The sequence below is a fragment of the Grampus griseus genome (assembly GCF_964374135.1).
Source record: "Grampus griseus genome assembly, chromosome: 10".
Lineage (NCBI taxonomy): Eukaryota > Metazoa > Chordata > Mammalia > Artiodactyla > Delphinidae > Grampus > Grampus griseus.
The window spans coordinates 31,604,361-31,627,355 of NC_139004.1; the positions used below are offsets into that span (position 1 = coordinate 31,604,361).

General features: G+C 51.1%; 1 protein-coding gene across 2 annotated transcripts in view; it reads right to left on the minus strand.

The window, feature by feature from the left end:
- Nucleotides 1-22,618, minus strand: part of CUL9 (cullin 9) — a 38,175-nt gene extending 15,557 nt beyond the window's left edge. For both annotated transcript variants that reach the window (XM_082663715.1, XM_082663716.1), the window contains exons 1-26: nt 22,509-22,618; nt 20,182-20,785; nt 19,474-19,628; nt 18,639-19,151; nt 17,983-18,118; nt 17,636-17,829; nt 16,951-17,350; nt 16,341-16,533; nt 12,812-13,019; nt 10,761-10,957; nt 10,160-10,377; nt 9,077-9,326; nt 8,882-8,987; nt 8,123-8,350; nt 7,774-7,864; nt 7,479-7,650; nt 5,930-6,035; nt 5,542-5,637; nt 5,163-5,338; nt 4,784-4,917; nt 4,223-4,402; nt 3,931-4,040; nt 3,668-3,850; nt 3,382-3,542; nt 2,888-3,116; nt 2,610-2,799 (exon numbers count right to left, since the gene is read on the minus strand). In XM_082663715.1, coding sequence (XP_082519841.1) covers nt 2,610-2,799; nt 2,888-3,116; nt 3,382-3,542; nt 3,668-3,850; nt 3,931-4,040; nt 4,223-4,402; nt 4,784-4,917; nt 5,163-5,338; nt 5,542-5,637; nt 5,930-6,035; nt 7,479-7,650; nt 7,774-7,864; nt 8,123-8,350; nt 8,882-8,987; nt 9,077-9,326; nt 10,160-10,377; nt 10,761-10,957; nt 12,812-13,019; nt 16,341-16,533; nt 16,951-17,350; nt 17,636-17,829; nt 17,983-18,118; nt 18,639-19,151; nt 19,474-19,628; nt 20,182-20,776 — 5,221 coding nt within the window. In that variant the 5' untranslated portion in view covers nt 20,777-20,785; nt 22,509-22,618. The remainder of the gene's footprint in view (nt 1-2,609; nt 2,800-2,887; nt 3,117-3,381; nt 3,543-3,667; nt 3,851-3,930; nt 4,041-4,222; nt 4,403-4,783; nt 4,918-5,162; nt 5,339-5,541; nt 5,638-5,929; nt 6,036-7,478; nt 7,651-7,773; nt 7,865-8,122; nt 8,351-8,881; nt 8,988-9,076; nt 9,327-10,159; nt 10,378-10,760; nt 10,958-12,811; nt 13,020-16,340; nt 16,534-16,950; nt 17,351-17,635; nt 17,830-17,982; nt 18,119-18,638; nt 19,152-19,473; nt 19,629-20,181; nt 20,786-22,508) is intronic.
- Nucleotides 22,619-22,995: the final 377 nt, after the last annotated feature.

Consider the following 22,995-nt stretch of genomic DNA (forward strand, 5'->3'; position numbering starts at 1 on the left):
CTGGGAAAAAAAAAAAAAAAAGATTTTGGAGTAATTGACAAAATTGGAATATGGAAAGTAGATTAAAAGTATTATATGAACGTTAAATATTTGAAAGTAATAAATGTACTGCGATTTTATAAGAGAATATTTTATTCTGAGGAAATGTGTATTATTTAGGGGCAAAGAGCCAGCATATATGCAGCAGTTCATGAGAAAAAAGTATACACACACACATACCACATATACATACATATACACATTTATAGATATGTATATGTACACAAAGAGCAAACGATAAAAGCAAATGAGTGAAAAGTTAACAAAAAGTAAACTTGGATAAAGAATATATGAGTGCTCTTTGTATTATTCTTATAATTTTTCTGTAAATTTGAATTTCCAAATAAAAAAATTTTCAAGTAAAGGAACAACTGAATTTTATACTTAAAATGGTTAAAATGGCAAACTTTGCTATTCATATTTTACCACAATAAAAGACACCTAAAAGAATGATGAATTCAAAAAAAAAAGTAAAAGGATAGAAAAAGATATACTAGAAAGATACTAATCAAAGAAAGCTGGTACAGGGACTTCCCTGGCGGTCCAGGGGTTAAGACTCCGCGTTTCCACTGCAGGGGGCACGGGTTCCATCCCTGGTCGGTGAACTAAGATCCTGCATGCCGTGTGGCGTGCCCAAAAAAATTAAAAAGAAAAAGAAAGCTGGTATACTATTAGTACCAGATAAAAGTAGATCTTAAGAGAAAAAACTTTACTAGAAAGAAAGATGGTCATTTCACAATAATGAGGCTTAACTGACCATGAAGATTCTAAACCTGCATAGTCCATTATGGTAGCCACTAGCCATATGTGGCTCTTTAACTTTAAACTGGTTAAAGTACATAAAATTAAATATCGAGCTCCTCAGTCACACTAGTCCCATTTCAAGTGCTCAACAGACACAATTGGCTGTCATACTGAACAGCACAGAAAAGAACTTTTCCATCATGGCAGAAAGCTCTATTGGACAGCACTGTTAAATGATTTTAAGCTTGTATCTGATAATACAGTCAAAAAATATATAAAGCAAAACTGACATGATTAGAAGTTTAAAAATTCACTATTATAATGGTAGATTTTAGCATACTTCTCTAAGTAACAGAGCAAACAGACAAAAATGAGTAAGGTTACAGATTTGAACAACATAAGGTCAATTTAGTGGAACATACCGAAATCTATATCCAACAGTTGAAGAATACACATTTTTCTTAATCACACATAGAACACTTATAAAATCTGACCATTACTAGGCCATAAAGGAAGTCTCAATAAATTGCAAAGATTCAGAATCATAGAAATCGTGTTCTTTGGCCACAAGGGAATGAAGGTTAAAATCTAAACCAGATAGATAACTAAGCAAAATAAAAGTTTGGAAACTTAAAAATATATTTCCGGGACTTCCTTGGTGGTCCAGTGGTTGAGAATCCACCTTCCAATGCAGGGGACACAGGTTCGATCCCTGGTCGGGGAACTAAGATCCCACATGCCACGGGGCAACTAAACCCACGCACCACAACTAAAGAGCCCACGTGCCGCAACTACGAAGTCCACACACTCTGGAGCCTGCGTGCCACAACTAGAGATGCCACACGCTGCAACTACTGAGCCCGTGCGCCACAACTAAAGCCCACGTGCCTCAAGGAAAGATCCCGCATGCCGCAACTAAGACCCAACACAGCCAAATAAATAAATAAATAAATAAATATTTTAAAATATACTTCAAAGAAACTAATAAATCAAAGAAATAAAAATGGAAATTAGAAAATTCTTAGAACTAAACAATAATAAAGTACTACATGATAAAAACTTATGCAACATCCCAAATGTCCATCATTCATGCAGTGGAATATGACTAAGCAATACAAAAGAACAACGTAATGACATAACTGACAACCTGAATAACTCCCACAGACGTTATGTTGAGTGAAAGATATCAGACACAGCAGAATACATACTCTATGATTCCACTTACCTGATGCTTAAAGGCAAAAATCTATGATGATAAAGGGAAAAAGAATAATTTCTCTTGGAAGAAGATGCTGACTAGAAAGGGGACATGAAGGAGGAAGCCTTTTGGGGTGCTGGAAATGTTCTGTATCTTGATCTGGGGAGTGGTTATGGGAGGGCATATGGACATTAAATTCATTAAGCTATAATTAAGATTTGTGCACTTCACTGAATATTAATTATACATCAAAAAAAAAACTCTAAAAGAAAATAAAACCAAAAAACTTACTGAATGCAGCTAAAGTAATGTTGCGAGGGAAATGAATAGCCTTAAATAGTTTCATTTGAAAATCAGAAGCCTGAAAGGACTAAAAATTAAGTAAGCATGCAACTTGAAGTTAAAAAAAGAAAAATAAAACAAATTCATACAAAGGTGAAGAAAATAAGAGAGAAATTAATGAAGATCTAATCCACGCTTTTCCACCCTTCCTTAGGAGATGGTTCTCTCTAGAGGCTATTTTTCTTCATATCTACACATTCCTGTCCAAAGATCCTCTCCTCTTCCTCTCTGAGATGCCACCCCAAATCTCACCCCAGTCTCCAAATGCCTGCCCCTATCTCCTCACTCTGGTTGTAGAAATTGGAGAAGCGGTCAAGGGCATCACAGAATTCTGTGGGAAGGCACTTTCTGGGATGGTACAGGTAGCAGAGTGGAGAGACCGGCCAGCAGCGTGGTGACAGGACCAGTACAGAAACTGTTGGACTTGGATCTTCGATAAATAGTTCTTTCTCAGCCTTCTCTTCCTCCTCTTCCTCCTGAGAGACAGAAGGATTTCAAGGGCTCTTGGGCCCCCTTCTTTGGTCTAGTCTTCCCCTGCTCTCCCACTCTTTCCCTTGCTCTCACCTCCTCTTCTTCCAGGCCCTGTTCCTCCTCATCTTCCTGCTCCAAGAGCAGCTTGTCCAGCTGTTGGAGCTGGTACACATGGAACTGGCGCTGCAGCTCCTCCGAGGTGCTCAGGCTCCGCAACATCTGCTGGGGGAGGCGGTTGGGGAAGCAGGGGCCGATCTGCTCCAGCACGGCCCCCTCCAGCCAGCTCGAGCCCACGCTCAGGAGACGGTCCGCCATGTAGTGCCTGCAGCACACACAGCCCAGGCTGAGCCTCAGTGTGGGGGCTCGGCATGGCCCCCCCACTCCAGAACGTAGGTACTACCTCTGTTGTAGCCTGCCTGGGTCACAGGCCATCCCTCACCTTGTCCTTCCCACCAGTGCCACGGCCATCTCTGCATCTTAATCTCTCCTCCCTACTGCTCCTCCCTCACCTTCCCTCTAAGACTCAAGTCTCCCCCTTCTCTAGACTCTATGCCTCCCATGCCCTACTTCTCCAGCCCTGCACTCACTGGTAGAAGTGCTCAAAAGTCGTGGCCAGCTCCAGGCCAGAGAGGACCATGATGGGCTCCAGGTGCCACTGGAGCCGTCCCAGCATTTCCACTCCAGGAGTTCCACCCATCAGGCCACCCTGGATCTGCTGGTCGATGTGCCTGGCAAACTGCTCACTCATCTGCGGGCAACAGGAAGGGCAGCAGCAAACCATGAAGAGGGAGTGGAGTAGAAGGGTGGCGGGTGGAAGGAGGTGAAAACGCAGAGCAGAAATGGTCTGGGAAGCCGGCGGTCCCCAGCACTCACGTGGGCAGCGGTGAGGAAGGATTGCTGTAGCAAGGCGCCCGAGAAGCCGCTGCGCAGGGCCAGCATGAAGGCTGCTCGGGGCCCGAAGAGCTCCGAGCCTGCTCTCTGCAAGCGCCCATAGAGTTTACAGTAGCGGGGCACGAAGTCTGGCGCCCTCCAGGCCGCAGCCAGGAACCTGCTGACCTGAGGAGAAAGGGGAAACTGCATCCAAAGGGCAGCCCAGCAGCCTCGGTCCCGCCCAGACCTCAGCTCCCTCTGCCCACCTGCTCCTGCACCACACTCAGCCAGCACTGGGTTATGTTCCTCAGGCTGCTGCTTGGAAGAACTGGTGAAGGCCCAGGGCTCCGGTCCTGACCCTTACTGTTCTTGCTGACTGTGGACACAGAGGTCAAAGAACGGGGTTCATCTCAGTCCCTGGGCGAGTCCCAGCATCCTGGGAACTGACCCCTTGGAAGGCCCATGGCAAAGCAGAAAGGATGAGTAAAACCCAGGAGAGAGGAGTCAGATATCACCGCTGCCCAGATTCTTAGTTCAACTGGCCAGACTGGGACTCACAGGGCCGAGTGGACGGTTCAGGAGAAGGCCCAGGAGGAGGCTCCACGTGCACCAGCAAGTGGCAAAGGCGACGGACTCGAGAGGCAAAGGCTGCTGCTCGACTCAGGGGGTTCCGAGAGCTCTCTCTTTGCTCTAAGTACTGATCCAGCAGCCACCCCAGGGAGCTCACACCTTCCACATCTAAAAGGAGGTGGGTCAGGAACAGGTCTCCATGGGTGATGGGGAAGGGACAGCCCAGGAGAAGGACAGAGAAGGAGTGATTGTACAAAAAGGATTTGGGGGCAGCAGGGCCTTCGTCCTCCCCTCACCAAGGTTTGCTTCAGCTGGAGTCTGGGGACATGGGAACAGGTTGGGGGTGGGGGTGGGGGTGGGGGTGGGGGTGAGAATTCAAATACCAGAGTTTCAGGGAGCAGTCCCTGGGGCAGGAAGGAGAGGAACACTGAGGTGACAAGCCTTCAGGGATAAAGACAGGAACCAAAAGAACCAAGAGCATTAACTCAGGTCAGCCCTGGGAATAATTACAAGGAGCGGGTTAGTTGGGCCAGGGGTGGGGACGGTTACCCGGGGAGGTGATGTTCTGCACCAGGGGGCTGACCAGGGCCTCCCAGCAGGTCTTGCCCAGTGCTTGGGCGGCCTCGTCGTCAGGGAGGAATCGATCGGCAAAATTCTGCTCGTGACGCAAAACCCTGTTCAGTCTGGGAACAAAGAGTGTCTGGTCAAGGATTAAAGACTTCCCTGAGGCCTCCACTCAAGCCCGCTCAACTCCCAATCCCCCCGAGCTGAGCCAGTCCCTTACCCTGCTCCCCGCCTCAGCACACACTTCTCACCTCTGCTCTGTCCCCGATCCCGGCTGCTGCTTTACCCTTCAGACTCCCCTGAAGCACATCTCCTGCTCCCTTAACCATCCCCTCTCCTCCCTGCCTGCCTCCCGCCCACTCACCTGGGGCAGAGCTGGAGGAGGCGCTTGCGGTCCTCTGCAATGTCCCGGCTCCAGGCTTGCGCCCGAATTGTGTAGAAGAGACATGTACGGCGACACAGCTGCTCTCGGAATAGTGGCCAGAAAGTGGGCTTGGGGCCCAGGACCTCCACGCCCCGAACCCGGGTGTCAATGCCGCCCTGCAATGTGCACATGTCTCATACCCTCGGCTCCCTGGAGACATTCCCGCATCTCTGGAACTCAACAGGTTCCTGGGCCATCCACGAGCAGACCAAGGGGGACCCTTGGCCTAAGCCTGGCCTGAATGCTGGAGAATCCAGGCACTGCGGAGACCCTGCGCTTCCTCCTGGTCCCCAGCCCCCAGCCTTTGCCCTCGCCCCACCTGCTGGCAGCGCTTTATGCGGATCTGGATGACAGGCCAGAAGCGGTTCAGGTTCTCCAGGAGGACCACCCGGCTGGCGGAGGGCATCACGTTCACCTGGTGGGGCAGGGGAGAAGAGTAAAGAGAGAGCTGTCACCTGCAGAAGTGGAACGGGAAGGGCTGTTGACAGCAACCACGTCTGTGACAGCGTGTGCCCTCACCTCTCCCGCCCTGCGCCCGTGGACCTACACGCCTCCACAGTCCTAATGCTATTCTCGCTGCTTACGAGGCAGTTGCCTGCCTGGGAGGAAGGGATGTGGGAGCTCCCCACGGACTGGGTCCTTCTGATAAGGCCCCGGGACCAACAGAAGGATGGAGAGTAAGGGGAAGCAGGGCACAGGGTCCCCACCGTGTTGAGCTCCGTGCTGATGCAGCTGACACTGTCACCCCCAAACACCACCACCCTGGCCGGCATGTAACTTGAGTCCTCGCTGGCCACCAGAAGAGTCAGCTGCCTGGCAGGGGAGAAAGGAATCAGTCAGAACCAGGGCCCTGGTCTTGGTTCAGAACTTCAGCCCACCACTTCCTCTTCAGACTCCTGTCCTCTGCTTAAGCGTCAGTTTTCCCCAGACCCCTGCTCTTACATTTATCCTCTCCCAAAGTGGCTTCATTTAAACCCATAGTTTCAGCTGAAAGTTCACACCCTAATGACTCCAAATCCACACCTCTACCCTAGACGGCTCTCCTGAGCTTTCACGCCATGCCTCCAACAGACGTTTCTATGTCGCGCCCACAGGCACCTCCAAGCCTACATGCCCATACAGACCGGTCATTTGTCTGTAGAAACCTGCTCCTCTTCCTATTTCTCTCTCCTGGGAAAGAAAACTGCCATCCACCTAGTTCTCCAACTAGAACACGTGGCTTCTCCCTCGCGGCCGCCCTCATCCAGTCAGTGGCAGGCGCTGCAGATGCCACCTCTCAAGCTCCCCCAGTCCACCGCCCCCTCGCCATCTATTCCCGTCCCCTCTGCCTCACTGAACGTTCATCATTCAGTATGCCTTCCAACTCTCTCCCAGCCTGCCACCCGAACTCGCATAGTTGCCAGAGTTCTCTAAATTAAAAAGCCTACTTTTGTCTCTTTCCCTCTTAAAATCCTTCAGTGGCTCCTCGAGTTTCAGAATAAAGCTCAGAGTTGTTAGATCAGAACTCTGTGGTCCAGCTCTGCCTCCGTTTCTGGCTTCCTCTCCTGCCACTTCACTACACATACCCTTCGTTCCAGCCAGACACAATTACTTAAGGTTCCCCCAAATACATCATTGTTTCTTGCTTCCATTTTGCACATACGTTGTCCCTCGACCTGGAGTATCTGTCGCCCTCTCTTTACTACATCAATTTCTACTGCAAACTTAACCCAGTCAGCCCCTCCTTCCGGCAGCCTCCTCTGAGCTCTCAGCTGGCATCAGGATCCAGTACACACATCAACCGTAACTTTTTTCTTACTCTATTTCTTACTGATTTTCCAGCCTGGCTCCCCAACAAGACTGTAAGTTCCCTGAAGACAGGTCCCTTATCTTACTGTCCGCGCAGCTCCAGACCCTTGCAGGGTGCCTGGCACAGAGTACACAATAAACAAATGCCCATGGGAGGAGTGGATAAGTGAGTCATTGCTCTCCCTCGACCAAAACCACAGGGCAGTGACATGTGACCTGTAAGGGGACTGCGGCACAGGCTTGGGGAGTGAGGGGAGGTCTACACTTAGCTCAGGGAGATGAGGCCAACGTGTCTATGTTCACTGCACAAAATGGGTTTCAGCGTGTCCCTCAGGCATAGGGGTTCAGTCGGGGTTGTGTGTATGTGGGCAATCCGCTGAGGATGTGTACTGCGGCATATCAGAATATTCGTGTGTGTGCACATTCGTGAGGGCACACATGCACACATGGACATGGGCACGCTCACACCTAACAAGAACACCGCGGTGCATGTGTAGGGTGATGTAGTGGGAGCCGGTGCTGCCGTTGGACTCCCAGTAGGTCTTGGGGTTGCGGTCCGTCAGCTTGCTGGCCCGGTGCGGGTTGGAGGACACCTCCACCTTCTCCCAGCACTTGTCCTCCTTCACCTCCACGCTGGAGCCTGCGGGCAGGCGGGAAGCCTGGTTAGTTGAGAGAGAAGAAAGGAAGGGGACTAGGGAGCACGAAGGGAAGGGGGGAACAGATGCTGGGGTGGCAGCAGGAGAAAGTAGATGGGGGCACGAACCCTGGCAGAGATGCCTAAGGAACACGTCAAAGAAGGGGATGTTGATGGGGCGGTAGGTTCGTCTGTGGTCTTCGATCTGGCCCAGCACCATCTGCAGCCCGGACATCAGAGAGAAGGGGTGCGGGGAGGGGGCAGAGACACGGAAACACATGTGGAGGAAGAATCAAGGGGCAACAGAACACTCAAGCCCTTTCTTCCCAAAGTTTGGCAGAACAGAACCATGTGGGGTAAAGGCTGGGGAACAAGTGCCCTAGATTTGCTACTACTTATGCCAAACAGGGACAAGCACTGAACCACCTTCCCCTGCTTCTGGCTTACTTCTCAGCTCCGGACCCACACACCTCCTCACCTGAATGCAGCCAGCCAGGATGCTGGAGGTGAGGTTACTATAGAGCTGGGCGTGTTTCTCACACTCTGTCACCAGGTCCCGCAGCTCACAGGCCAGCAGCAGCTGAGCCGGGTGTTTGACCAGGACTTTGGCCAGGGCCTCTTTGGCTCCCAGGCAGCAGAGCACCACTGCATAGTCTTTGTGCATGGAGGCCAGGCGATACAGGAAGCAGAGCAGCTCCTGAACAATCTGGCCCAGAGCCACAGAGATTAACGTAGGGAAACAAAGGGCAGGCTGTACAGGCTGAGGGGTGGGTTTAGAAATGGGGATGTGGTGGCTGAGATTTTGGAGAACTTGAAAGCAGAGTACCAAAGCCAGGCTGGCACAGAACACTGGGGTGCCAGGACTCCAGAATGAGGTGGCAGGGGCAGAGCTCAGGCGCAGCTCCCCAGGCTTCTTCCTGCCAGGACCAAGCTATCTCAGGAGCCAACCTCGGTGTCTGAGCCTTGTTCCACAAGGCACAAACCCCAAAGGCAGAGCACAAGGACTGCGTGGACTGGTGAACGTGGGCTTCTCCTAAACCCAGAATCTTAAAATTCAGGTGCAGCCAGAAGGCCTCAGTTCTGGAGACGCTCAGATGACGCTGGCCTCCTTCCTACACACCCCTCCCAGTTTTCAGACTCATCCAGGAAGGCTGTGCTGTGCCCTCCAGAGCCTCACTAGGTAGCTGGTGTCCAGAAGCTGCCTTTCCCTCCCCCACCCTTGCCAGGGCTCTGGTACCTCAAAGTCACTGCTAGGGCCACTCAGACAGTTGAGGCAGGGCTCCAAGACCTCGTGCCAGGGAAGGACCATGGCCTCCGGATGATCCAGCAGCCGGGTCATGACCCTGGCGAGGGATGGAAACAAGTGAAGTCCCTGCAGTCTGCCAGCTGCCCTTGCCCCCGACACACAGGTGCCCCCAAGCTGGCCTCTCACCTCAGCGCCGTCAGCAGCAGAGTTTTGTTGGGCCCGGGGGCGTCCAGAGTCCGCAGAAACAGGAGGAAGGGCTGGCTCTCCTGCTGGAGGCGCCTGAGGAGAGGTCTCACGGCACCCCCTGGGCTGCCCTCTCGGCACAGCACACGCTCCAAGTCCAGGAGGAGCTCTGCAGACGGGCGCCCCACCAGGGATCGGATCAGCAGCTCAGGGGACCCATCCTGGCCCTGGGCGCCAGGCGTTTCCAGTGCTGCTGCTCAGACACACAGGAGGCAAAAATGGGAAGGAAGGAGAGTCATACAAATTGGTCAAACTGAGAAACTGGCAGATGCAGAAAATAACCGCCGCCCCCCACTTTTCCTCCCGTTGTGAGGATGTCTGAAGTTTCTACTCAACTGTGGGGGATTTTCTTTTCTGGCACCAAATATATACCTAACTACATCTGTAAAAAAAATTAGTATGGCAAAAACTGTCAAGTTAAACACACAGTTTTAATCTCATACAGTCACACAACTACCTTTTATTATTAACTATCAGCTTTGTTATTACACAAGTTAATAACTATTAGCTACTGCAGTCACATCCCTATACTACCTAGCATGGTGGCTTCAGATGTACAGACTAAAAGACACACAGTGCTTATTCTGATTTGCCCCCATACTTCCAGGTTTCACTTGTTTGTTAAATACAAAAGGTTTCTTCCCTATGGCATCAGTAGGTTCACATTCTAGTCACCAACTTTCTGTACCATAAGCTACAATTCCTCTACAGAAGGCCCCTCTAGAAGTTATTTCAACCAACCTTCCAGTGTCCAATAAGAGCGGACCAAACCCAGCCCAGAGAGATGGAACCCTTTTACGTTTAAAGCCATTTAGAGAAGGCAATTTCCTTGTACCTATCCTACAGTCCCCCTCTCCTCTTGGTCAGGAAGTTCTACTTGAGACCTAACTTGAGCACCAAAACCCTCACTTATTTCCTGAATGTTCATCGTGTCTCTCCAGCACGGTACTAGGATGTAAACCTGAGCCCTCCTGGCCGCGGGCGGGGACCGATTCCTCAGCACAACCACCGCCTCCCCGATGGTACCTGCACGCTCGGGACTGCCCGGTGGCTCCGAGTAGCGATTGAGAAGCATCATGAGGATGGTGCGTGTGGTGGGCATGGCTTCTGTCCCCGGTGCTATCCCTGAGTGTCTAAACAAGGTGTCTCTCAGCTCTCTGGTTATGATCTGGTCTCCCAGAGTGTGGTGGTTACACAAAAGCAGGTTGAGGAGGAGCAGGCCGTTTCTCACCGCGGAGGAGCACCTGGGAGGAGGGAGGTGACCCAGAAAGAAGTTGAAAGAGAGTGAATGCAATGGAAGCAGGAAGCCAGCCTCCTGGAGGGAGGAGCCCTGCAGCTGGGGAAGGAGGGGCTCCCGGGGTCCCCCTGAGGCTAGACATCTGGCCTCTTGACCTCAGGTCACTCCTCCCAACTCCAGGAAGGAAGATCAGGTGTCTCTGATCTCTCTGGAATCTCCCTACCCTCAACCACTGGCCTCTCTTCTAACAACAGCCAGAGAGGGCCATCACATTTCATCCAGAGGCAACGACGTGAGGGGAATTTCTGTGGAATGCATGAGACCTGGGCAGGGGAGCAGCAGGGCTTGGGGCTTAGCAGGAGTTTGGAGTTTGGAAGGGGAGGTCCTGACCCCTCCGTGTTCAGCATCAGGATCACGGCAGCAGGGACGGCGAGGAGCAGGCTCTCAGAGCCCGGGCGTGTGGCCGAGTCAATGCTGGCAAAGATCTCCCTGGTCATCTGGGCATCAAACAAAGGGTGGATGGAATCTCGGCCGGCAACAAGAGTGGGGATCTCCGAGGAGCTGGCAATGGCCAGCATCTTCAGCGCCTGCGAGGGGATGTGAAGGCAGAGTCAGGGGTGGGAAAAGCCATCGTGCAGAGGAGGGGAGAGCCGGGCCATCATTCTAGGCCTCAAACTTTGGGGCAGCTGAGCTGTTTGCAAATAGAAATGAAAGAGGTAGTGATGGGACATCAAAAAGAAAGGAAAGAAAAGAAAGCCAACCAAAACACCTAAGGCTCCACGGTAATGTGAGCCTGTAACTTCTCTCTGCCAGCACCGGGGCTCGCCGAGTGCTGGGGTGGCCACCCCTCCGCAGCTTCCCCTCAGGACGGAGCCCTTTCACAGCCTCTACTTGCCTTCAAGGCTTTCCTTTAAGCTGTCTTCCATCTCGCTTGGCCACTCCTCCCTTTGAAAAACCTCTCTTCCCTTGAGTTCCATAATTTCTTGTCCTCCTGGTCGTCCTACCTCTCTGGAATTTCTCTGCTGCCAGGTCCCAAATACGGAAGTTCCTTGTCCCCCTTCTCCTCGATCCCCGCACCCCCTCCCCACGCAACCTTGGCCATTCCCACAACTGCCGCTAGCACCTGTGTGCCAACACTCCCACCCCTATGTCCCCTGGCCTCCAAAGGCAGTATCCAGCCTGCCTGGACGAGGCTACTTGTGCTGACTCACAGGCAGAGCAACTGGAATTATAGGAAAAAATACTGGTAATATGCCAACTTGTTTGCTGGTACTAAAGAGAATCTTAAATTTGGATGAACACTAAACCATCAGGGTGGAGAATGTCTTGGCTGGTGAAAGGGTTGACTCTTGAGAAGAAACCTTCTAAGGATGAAGTAAATTAGAAATAATTCTCAGGACGATCCCCCTTGTGAGGGCTGGACCCTTCAAGCAAATGCTACCTCATAATGAGGCTTTTTCCCTTTAGCTACCTCCCCCTCCCCCAAGCTGAATTCTGTAGACTTTAAGTTATATACAAAAAGATGCAATTCTGTTATAGGGCAAGAGTTCAAATTTAGAGGCAAATGTCGTATTTTGGTCATGCGGTTTGAAAGGATCAGGGAATTTTTTGAGCAGACGCGGCCTCAACTAGGAATGCTTGGCTGCTCTTGGGAGGAGCAGCACCAGGCTGGCCCCATAAAGGACGAGCCTCCCGGCCTCTCCCTGGGAAGGCTGCCCTAAGAGCACCTGTGTTCCAGTCCATGCTGCTGCCGTTACACTGCTGGAATCCATTCTCAGAACTGCTCTGGACGAGGTCTACCTGTCCCCTGCCCATACCTCCCTACCAGCCAGCCCTTCTGTCTGGAGTACTCAGGAAGCCAATTCTTCCTCCCTGAACGAGGGCCTCCTTTCACCATTCTCTGGGCCCGGGGAGGGGGCGGGGGATGGGGGTGGGGGGGCGGGGCAAGGCAATGGCAATGCTGGCTGGGCTTTACCCACATCTGGTGAGGAGGTAATTTCTGTGTACCGGTACCACTCAGACAAAAGGGTTAAAAAATACTCTGTCACATCTAGAAATTTAGTCTTTAATCAGACACCAAGTTGTAACTAAAAAGCCATGGGAAAGTCAGCATACCTAGAAACTCAACCTGACCTTCTCTCCACACCTCTTCCCCCTCTAACATTCTCCCCCTTGGCAAGTGACCACCTCATCCATCCCTGCTGCTCAATTTTCAACCTGGGAGTCATTCTCAAAAACATCCTTCTCCCTTGCTCCAAATACACACATTCAACCTCCAAGACTGTCCAGCTGGATCTCTTCCATCCACCTGCATCTTTCCATCCCAATGTCTCCTCCTTGTCCGAATCACCAGAGAACCTCCTTGAGATCAGCCACGCCCCCAACCTGCCCACCCGCCCACCCTGCCCATCACTGTCTACCCCCAGGCCCGGTCCACTCACCGCCAGCCCTGCCTGCTGCACCAGGACAGAAGTCTTATATTCTTGCATGCAAACCAGCACAGCGTAGATGCCACCCTCCCTGGCGAAGAGTGGACGCCACTCGTGCTTGGTCATGAGCAGGTAGAGGAGGCGCAGGGCCAGCACCACCACCATCTTCTCTCCCACCTGGTTGGTCAGCAGCTCCACCAGCGTCTTCACTAGCTTCTCTCTGAGAGAGAAGAGACATCGGGGTCCCCCATCCCAAGAGTCATGTCTGACTGCCCGCCCAACCCTGTCCACCAAGATCCAGTCCATCCAGTCCCCCACCCCCCTCCATCCTACTCTCCCTGCCTCAGTCCCAGTCCTGCTGCCCTCTCCTCTGCAGTCTGTCTCAGGCTCTTCACCTCATCAAGTAGCGAGTACTGCAAAAGGGTTATGAACTCTGGTTCATCTTTTCAAATAAATCTATAAATTTAGTATAATGCTAATCAAAATGCCCAAAAGGTTTAAAAAAAAAAAATGACAGGCAGGTTTAGGTATAGGAAGAGAAAATGCAAGAATTGTCAAGAAATGTTTGGAAAGAAATAATTGTAGACTTGCCTACTACTTATCAAAATATAAACTTACAATAATTAAAACTCTGGAAACAATACAGGGTAGCCAAACAGATGAATAGATGAGAAGAGAGATAAGGGTAGCATCTCAGACAGTGAGGACAGGAAGGACCATACAAAACGTGAGACAGAGACATGTGGCTATCTATCTGAAAAAACGAAGGCTGGAGCTCTGCTTCGCTCCATTTGCAAAAATAAACCGCAAACAGATTTTAAAATAAACATGAAAAGTAAAATCATAAATATTTTTAGAAAGTAAAAGGAAATATTTTTATAATCCTAGAATGGAATAGACCCTCTTAAAACCCAGAAGCCATTTTTTTAAAGTTGAAAATATAGCAACATGAAAATCTGAAACTTCAGCATAATGAAAGATACTACCCACAAAATTAAGAGCCCAGCCACATAAGCTAGAGAAAGGGTCCAGTGGAAATGCTGATCTGAAGGGAAGGAAGAAGTGTCTCCAGAGTTCCTAGATCACAGTGAGCATCACAAGAGGAAAAAAGCCGGGACTGACATTTTTCTCCACAGTGACAGAGATGTATATTGAGGAGGTGGCCTGGGAAATAGGAAGGAAAGGAGGACAAAAAGAGAAATTCTGGGAAATAAGGCAAATAAAAGCACTGAGAAAGTTCTGTGTTTATCTCTGTCTTTTTTGTTGTCATTGTACTGGGGTCTCGAGGTCCAGAGGTCCTGGGGTCCATAGAGCCCTAACTCGACCAGGTGCTGATGGGGACCAGCGGCCAGAGTGCTAACAGCCCCTCCCCATGTAGAGATGCTTTCTGTCTTCTCTCATGAGCTTTATGATGACTACAACGTGAATCGAAAAGTGCTTTAGATATATATCCCTCTCTGTAGCCATGATTTACTATAAACAAGTTAACATACATATGAATGCATCTGAACATGAATAAATAAGGACGTTTACTAAAATGTTAACAGTGACTATCTCTGCATAAAGGGTTTTCAGATGATTGTTATCCTCACAATTTTCTATTTTTCTTACAGTGAGCATGTATTTTATATTCAGAAAATTAAGTTAATATGATTTTGAAAGAAAAAGACAAGCAAAATATTTGAAACAGAAGTAATGGATTAATATCCAAAATGTCTGTAAATTAAAAAAAAGGTTAAGGCCAGGGACTTCCCTGGTGTCACAGTGGTTAAGAATCCGCCTGCCGATGCAGGGGACACAGGTTCGTGCCCCGGTCCAGGAAGATCCCACATGCCGCGGAGAGGCTAGGCCTGTGAGCCATGGCCGCTGAGTCTGCGAGTCCAGAGCCTGTGCTCCGCAACGGGAGAGGCCACAACAGTGAGAGGCCCGCGTACCACAAAAAAAAAAAAGAAAAAAAAGAATCCGCCTGCCAGTGCAGGGGACACAGGTTCGATCCCTGGTCCAGGAAGGTCCCAAATACCGAGGAGCAAGCCCGTGCACCACAACTGCTGAGCCTGCGCGCCACAACTACTGAGGCCCGTGCACCTAGAGCCCGTGCTCCGCAACAAGAGAAGCCACGGCAATGAGAAGCCCACGCACTGCAACAAAGACTAGCCCCCGCTTGCCGCAACTAGAGAAAGCCCACAAGCAGCAACAAAGACATAACGCAGCCAAAAATAAATTAACTAATTAAAAAAATACATTAAAAAAAAAAGACTAAGACCCAATAAGAAAGTGGGCAAAAGATAAGAATATTTATAGAAGAAGAAATACAATACATGCAAATATGACTAACTTCTCTAGAACTAAGAAATTAAAACAAGGAGGTACCAATCACTTCAAATTTTCCCAACCTGATAGATTTAAAAAATGATTAATATCCAGTACTGGCAGATGTGAGGAAAAACAGATCGATCAGAACACTATTTGAGAGAACAGACTTGTGGTTGCCAAGTGGAGGAGGAGAATGGGGGGGGAAGGATTGGGAGTTTGGGATTAACAGAGGCAAACTATTATATATAGAATGGATAAACAACAAGGTCCTACTGTATAGCACGGGAACTATATTCAATATCCTATAATAAAACATAATAGAAAAGAGTATGAAAAAGTACATATATATGCATAACTGAATCATTTTGCTGTACAGCAGAAATTAACACAACATTGTAAATCAACTATACTTCAGTAAAATAAAATTTTTAAAAAGAACGCTATATTTGAACTTGGGTACAATCATGCTGCAGAGTCCGAGGCAGTAGTGAAGAATGAGGTAGCACCATGCGGACTGACATACTGAGTGTAGACATACTGAGTGTAGACCTACTGCGTGCAGGGGGAAAGCTGCAGAAACAGGAAGAGTGAGATCACATATACGAAAACACAAACTCAGAAAACACACTAACAAATGTCAATCTCTATAAGGTCTGAAGGATATGTGCTGGGACATGACAACAGTGGTAAAAACGGACCTTGCCTTTTCATTCTGTTCTTTCATATGCTTTAGATCTTTTAAAATAAGAATGCAGTTGTGTATTATGTGTATAACTAAGAAGTATTTAAAATTTTTTAATAGATAGAAAGCAGGGAGGGGGGAAAAAGAGGGGAGAAAAAAGAAAACTCAAGCTCAAAAGCCAAAAGGACCTAGATTTGAATCCTGGCTCTGTTATCTGTGAAACTGGGCAAGTTACTTAAATTCTCTAAGCCTCAGTTCCTGACCCACACAATGGATAAGAACAGCATCAAGTTCTCCTCTGGAGATAGAAGGATTTAATGAGAGAATGCTTATAAAATTTTAAGCACAAGGCCTGGCACTGAACAAATGCTCCAAGAATATTAACCATCGTTAATATTCCACCCTTCTGCTCAGCTACCCCTCAGGCTGACCCTTCTTTCCTCCTAGCCTTTCTAACTCTTGATCTCATAGCTCCTTCCCTCCCCAACCATCCTCCCCCACTGACAGCTTAAACCATAACCCCCTCCACCTCTCCACGGTTCTAACCTTAGGGATCTGTCGGGACTGACCAGAGGGTGGTCCCGTTCAGTGACTTCCTCCACGGCCTGAGAGAGGGCATAGAGTCCCGAAAGCTGCAGATTTGTGTCCAAGCTGGATACCTGCACGGTGGCCACGACCGCTGCCACATGCTGATCCAGGGAACTGCGTGGCCCAGGACCCCGCAAGGCTCTAGCCATTTCTGAAAGCGGTGAGGGAAAGGCAGTGCCTTCAAAAAACTGTGGCACCTTCACGTTGGAAGTCTTTAAAGGTCAAGTCCAGTTATCCTACTGACATTTTAACACACTGTTCACTACTGTAGCTTGCACCTAGAACTTTCCCAATTCTGTGTGAGGGATTTAATAGTCAAGCAATGAAGATGACAGTACTCTGGAATATGGACCCTCCTTTTCCAGGGATACTGAAGAAAGGGAGCAGTGATCAATTACCGATAATCAAGGTCGAAGGAAGGAAAATGGATGCACGCTTCCAAAGCATTTTCCCATACAAAAGTGACCTCCCTCCACGGCTTGCCCTCTGCCCTGACTACCCACTTCTCTGGGGACCACCCGGGACTTGCTCCAACCTCTTTGCGCTCACCTCCCAGCACCTGACTCACCACTGGCTGCCTCCTTCATCTCGGCGGGCAAAGCTATCCCCTCAGTCACCAGAAGCTGGTTAAACAGCTGCGAATCACTCTGTGCCATGGGGGGCTCAGTTTTTCCCCTGGCAGGCTCTGCCTCTAACTTAAGGGGCTTTGCTTTGGGGGACTCAGCCTCTTCCTCTGAGAAGTTGGCCTCTGACTTGGACTCCTCTTCCAGAACTGGAGAACTGGAGTGACTTCGTGAAGACGACGAGCTGCTCAGTGCCTTGGGTGGCAGCCCGTACTTGGTGTAGATCTGAGAGTTGAGCAGGTCGCTGAGGGCGCTGCCCTCAAACCGATTACTGAGAACCTGCAGCAGACCCTCAGCCATCGCTATGGGCACGGAGATTTCACCTAGGGCCTTCTCACCCAGGGTCTGGCAACAGAATGGTATGTATTTTTTAGGAAGGAGCAGACGCAAAGGCCTTGGGGACAGAAACAGAAGGGCGGCCACCTCCCACCGTGCCTTGCACACCTGCTACATACTAGACCCTCCCAGCATTTGCCTCCTCCCCCAGCAGGACCCCCCCCCCCCACCGCGCCGGGCTCTCTAACCTCTCGCTTCAGCCTTCCCCTAGGCAGTCCCATATGGCAAACTACCTTAGAGGATCCCGCCTCCAATGCCATTGCAAACCCCCCAGGTATCGCAGGCCTGTAATACCTCATCCAGGTTCTCCCGAAGATTCTGGAAAATTGGCTGCTGCTCACATACATCCAACTTCTTGATGAAGAAGAGGAGCTCCCACCACTCAGCCTGGGTCAGGTATCCCAGTTCCTCGTTCTTCTGAGGCTCGGGCTGGAGGTAGGGCAAAGAGTAGAGCCCATCCACCGGCTTCCAGTCCCAGGAGGGAAGCGCTGAGGAGACAGGCAGGAGGGGCCTCAGCTCCGCCAGGAACAGACTGAATTTCTGAATCTGTGAGGCAGTTCCTGGTCGGGAAGGGCTTCATTCCAGCCACTCCTCCTCTGTTCAGAGACACGACGTCCATGTCCCCTCCCTCCATGGCTCACCTGTGCCCAACACAGCGGTCCCCGCCCCCTTGGCCACAGCTGCTGAAGCCATATCCTCAGCAGTTTCCTCGGGGCCCAGGATCTCCAGCATGTGCCAGTGCACCCAGTAGGTACGGCCCGTTGACTGCCAAAAGACCTAGCGTGGAGGGAGAAAGAAAGAGAGAAGACAAGAGGGCTCAGCCCTGTGAACCCTGAGCTGTGCAGGCTGGAGAAGACATGGCTGGACCCAGACCTGGGCACACAGTCCTCAGGGGCACACCTGGCTAGGCTTGGGAAACCTCCGTTCAGCAAAAGGCTCCCTTCCCTTACCAGGCAGGCCCTGCCTCTCATCTCTTCCTAATCCGGATGGCCTCCGCGCCCACACTCCCTCCTAGCTAGCTCCACTGGTGGGGGTCAGGGTGTGTGAACATGTCAGCTCTGCTTCCTGGGTGGGAAGGAAGAACTGTTTCCTTGACCTCACAGCCCACCCACTCCTGCCAGATTTTCTCAGTCCTTCAAACAGCCCCCATCTCCATCACTGACCCCCTTTAAACCATTCCAATTTTCTTGGGGTTTTCTCCTTGGGTGTCCTGCAGGAGTCCCCTGTGTGGATGCCCCAGCTATGCCCCACCCAACACAGACCCCCAACGGTGGACCGCCACCGCACTCTTGCTCACCTGCACAGGGGGCACGCCATTGTTGCTCTGCCGGAACTCGCCCTCGTCCCCGGCACTGATCTCCTCGTAATCGTCCAGCATCCGCACTCGCATGCCCGGCTGCAGGGTCTGCTGCACGTACTCGCCGTAGCCACTACGGCTGGAGAATTCAGCGCGCTGGCGGAAGGCCCGCCCTTGCCTCCTGGGGGTGGCGACGTTGGTGGGGAGTAAAAGGCTGGGGCCTGAAATGCCGGGCTGAAAGATGGACCGGGTTGGCCGGGGTGGCGATGCGGCCTGTTCACTGAGGTTCCGGGCCCAGCCCATGTTCCGCATGAGCTCTGAGATGAGGTTGCCCACAGCCATACTGAACTCCAGCTCCCGCTGCCCCCGGCTTTTCTCCCGGCCAAAATCCTCCCTTGAGGGTCGGGAGCCTCGGTCTCCAGTCCCTGGCTCTGGACTGTTATTCAGCTGATCCAGCAGGGAAGTGACACATAGGTATCGTTTCACCAGGGAGAAGAGCAGCTTTCCTGGGATCTAGAGGACACAGTCCATGGTGTAGGCTCCTCTTCTCCCGGCTTTAGCCCCTCTCCTTTCCCCTCAATATCACCCTCTCCAGAAAAAGATAAAGGCCTCATCCCCACACCTGTAGTTCTCAAACTGTGATTTATAGAAGAAATACACAAGGAGTGCCCTAAAACAGAGATTCCTGATTCTCATCTCAGAGATTCTGAGTGGGGAGGGTAGCACGAACCTTCATTTTAATAAGCTCCCCAGGCTGACGCAGTCCTGAACCACATTTTCAGAAATGATGCCATAGGCCTTGTACACAGCATTTCCCCCACAGCTGCCAGGGTACCTGAGGCAGATGAATGCCCTCAAAGGCCATGCAGTGCTCCTCAGAAGACGTGGTCTCTGCAAACAGCTCCAGCAAAGTATAGCGGCTGTCAAAATCCATGTGCTGCTCGATGCCATCTTGCTGGCTCAGTGACAGAAGGACGTGAGCCCGACTCCCTGCAATCCACACCCAATCTGTATCTTCTCCTCAGTCCCCACTACTTACCCACTGCCTTCCCCCAGACTCTATCCCCTACTCCCAGAGGCTTTCAAACTTCTCTCTGACTGAGACTCACAGGAACACACACATTTTACATGGTAACCTAATGCAAGTGTACACATATGAAACTGAAACATATACTTCAGGTTACAAAACCTACACTACCAAGTGCCATGTACTGATATGTTACATTTTAAAAAATGTTGGTTACAACCCACCAAACTGATTTCATAACCAACTAACAAATCTCAAACCAGTTTAAAAATATAAATTTATTCCCTTCTCTTCTCTGCCACTGCACTGAGAATGGACAGATAAACCAGGTGCTATCATTTTATCCTGTTTACGCACCTGTGATAGCTTAGTTTATATTTTTCCCTTTGCAATGAAACTGATGTCCACCAAATACTAGGTATTCTTACAGAGCTGGGAAATCCCTCCTCTTCCTGTTCTTACTCCTGTAGCCTCATTCTCCCCAGTGTTTACCTTCTTCCCCTGGCTGTCTCTTACCAGCATCATGGGCTGCCAGCGCCTGCAGCATCTTGCCCGCACTCCGACGGATCTGAGGCTCAGGGTTGCACAACATGTGCATGAGCAGGTCTAGGGCGCCTGTCTCCCTGAAGACACCAGTGAGGGGCCCGATGCTGGCGTAGGCGCTGAGCACATGGATGGTGTGGAGCACAGCGGCCGTGAGGCTCGAGGTCCCACCTTCTGCCAGCTGCCTGGCAGCCCTGCGCACCAGCGCCCGCACATCAGCCTCCATCTCTCCCATTGCCACATCATCCAGGCCTCCCGGATCTCGGGGAAAGCTTCCGGAACCCCCAGCTGTTTCATGCTGAGGTCCCTTAGGTAATGCCCGCTCACCTAACAACATGGGGCAGTTGGCGTAGACCTCGGGGGCTGACAGCCACATGAGGATGTGCTCTGCCTTGCCCTCTTCCACACCCACTCTTCCCACTTCCTCACACTTCAGGACACTCCATCGGATCAGGTATTCAGGACGCCCATCATGCCCAGGCCGCTGTCGAAGAAGTTCTTCAGGATATGCTTGCAGCCGGGGCCCCAAGGGCACCATGAGGTCCCCAGGGCGCCGTTCCCCCACCATCCTGACTTCCTGGGACACACAAGGAGAAAGACAGAGGCTGTGTTGGAAAGGGAAAAGGCTACATGAAGGGGGTGGAATCTTGAGGCGTAGACAGGGTGGGTGGTGATTGGTAGGTTGCATGGAATTTAGAGGCCAAAGAGAAAAGGCCAAGAATAGGATGGAATGAATCACTTGAACACACTTTGGGATTTATAAGAGAAGGAGAATGGAGTGAAAAACGGCGATAGAAGGAAATGAAAAGATTTAAGAAATACAAGAAATTACAAAAGAGGATGAGAAGGATAAAAGGCAAGGTGACAAGAAGAGGTGACAGTTAATCAGGACAATTTGGGCAGAACAGCAGGGTGGCTGAGGGGTACAGATCAGGACTTAGAAGGATGACACGGGTGAGCAGGTAGGACAGCAGCCTGTGAGACAGTGGGGCCAGAACAAGCCAGGAAAGTCAGGATGGGGAAGTGGCAGGACAAGGAGTATAAATGACAGGGTAAAACTGGACTGTGGATATAAGAGGGTGGGCCACAGCAGACACAGAGAACAGAGATGAAAGGAGGCCCCCAGGTGCAGATGGCTGAATGGGAAAGGGGTATGAGAATATTGTGAAAGGGGGAGGGGACTAGGGGGCCAAGTAAAATCATGGGAGAAAAAAACCAGGTCCCACCCTGCACTTACGCAATAGGTACGGTGAGGCTCTAAGTCAGGTAGTTATAGACAGAGATGGTAATCGTGGAGTTGAAGGCTAGGGAATGAGGTCAGGAGACAGTAGAGATTCTAGAGAGGCAATATATCAACAGTACAGATTCAGAGTCAGATAAATGGGACTCTGAATTCTGGCTCTTTCACTTACTGTGTGCATGCTTTTGGACAAGTTACTTAACTTCTACGCCACAGTTCCCTCCTCTGAAAGATGGTAATAATATTCATACCCAACTCACGAAGTTGTTGTAAAAACTAAAATCGCTACATAAAGCATTTAGAACAGCCTCTAACATACAGTGAGCGCTTAGTAAACAGAATCTAATATTATTATTCTTAGAGAAGGAGAAGGTAGGATCAGTCCCCAGATAAACGGAACGCTGTTAAGCCAGAAAGGATTATAAATACGTGTGGGGTGATGGCTATGCTAGTGGTCAGGGAACACTATGAAGCAGTGGGGGACAACAGGGAATGATGAGGATAAGAACGGAGGATAAACCAAGATGAAGAAATGGTGATCAGGGCAGGGGTCATGTTGGGGTACAGGGATAGAAGATGAGAACAGAAGGCGTGAAGAGGAGGGGAAACATGGGATGTGGACCTCGATGGGGGTAGGGGTCCAGTTAGCATGGGGGGCAGGACAGGGAGGTAACCAGAGATGTGCGATGGACAACTGACGAGCAGGGTGAAGTAACACCATCGGAAAGGCCTAAATGGGGGGAGAGGGAGGGCTTAGAACAGGAGCAATAAACTGAGGTGTGGAGTCGAGGTCTGGATGCGGGGATGAGACAGCAGGTAGGCGTAGGTGGCAAGATCAGGCCCGAGCTTGCAGGCCCAGGGGCCGTAGAGGAGGCCCGTATCGCCACAGGAACGGGCTTGGGGGGCGGGGTGAGGATGGAGAGGCGCGGTCGCAGGAGGCTGTTTGGTCCGAACGAATCTCAGCAAGACTTGGCTCCTGTCGTCAGCCCCACGGAGAGTGGGCAAGGGACCGGGGAGGGAACGAGGCAGGGACCGGGTCGTCGCAGAACTCTCCTCTCACCTCCCACCGCCCGGCTCGGCCCTGCTGGGACACAGCGCTGGTCCTGCCGTCCTGGCCCCGCCGTCCTGGCCCTGCCGTCCCGGTCCCTCCGTCCTGGCCCCGCCGTCCTGGCCCCGCCTCCTCAGCAGCTCCCTTCCGGGTCACGTCGCGAGTGCACGCACTGCCCGGCGGCTACGGGTCCCACCGCGGCCCACAGCCGAGCGCGGCAGCAGCGCAGCGCGCAAGCGGAGCATGCGTAGTACTCGGGGGCTGCTGCGCTGGGGCGAGCGGCCGGGGGAGGGGTGAGTGGGCGGTTGCCCGCGGAGCCCGGGGTAGTGGTCACATTGCTCCTTTCTCAGCAGCCGTAGGCAGCCCTTTCCATCCAATATCAACTTTGAAGCCCTCCCTCCCCTTCACTAGGTCTGCCTTCCTCATCTCCCACTGAAACTCACACTCCCACCCTAGGGCTTTCCTCTTATTTTGCACTAGGTCATGTGGCCCTGAGTTT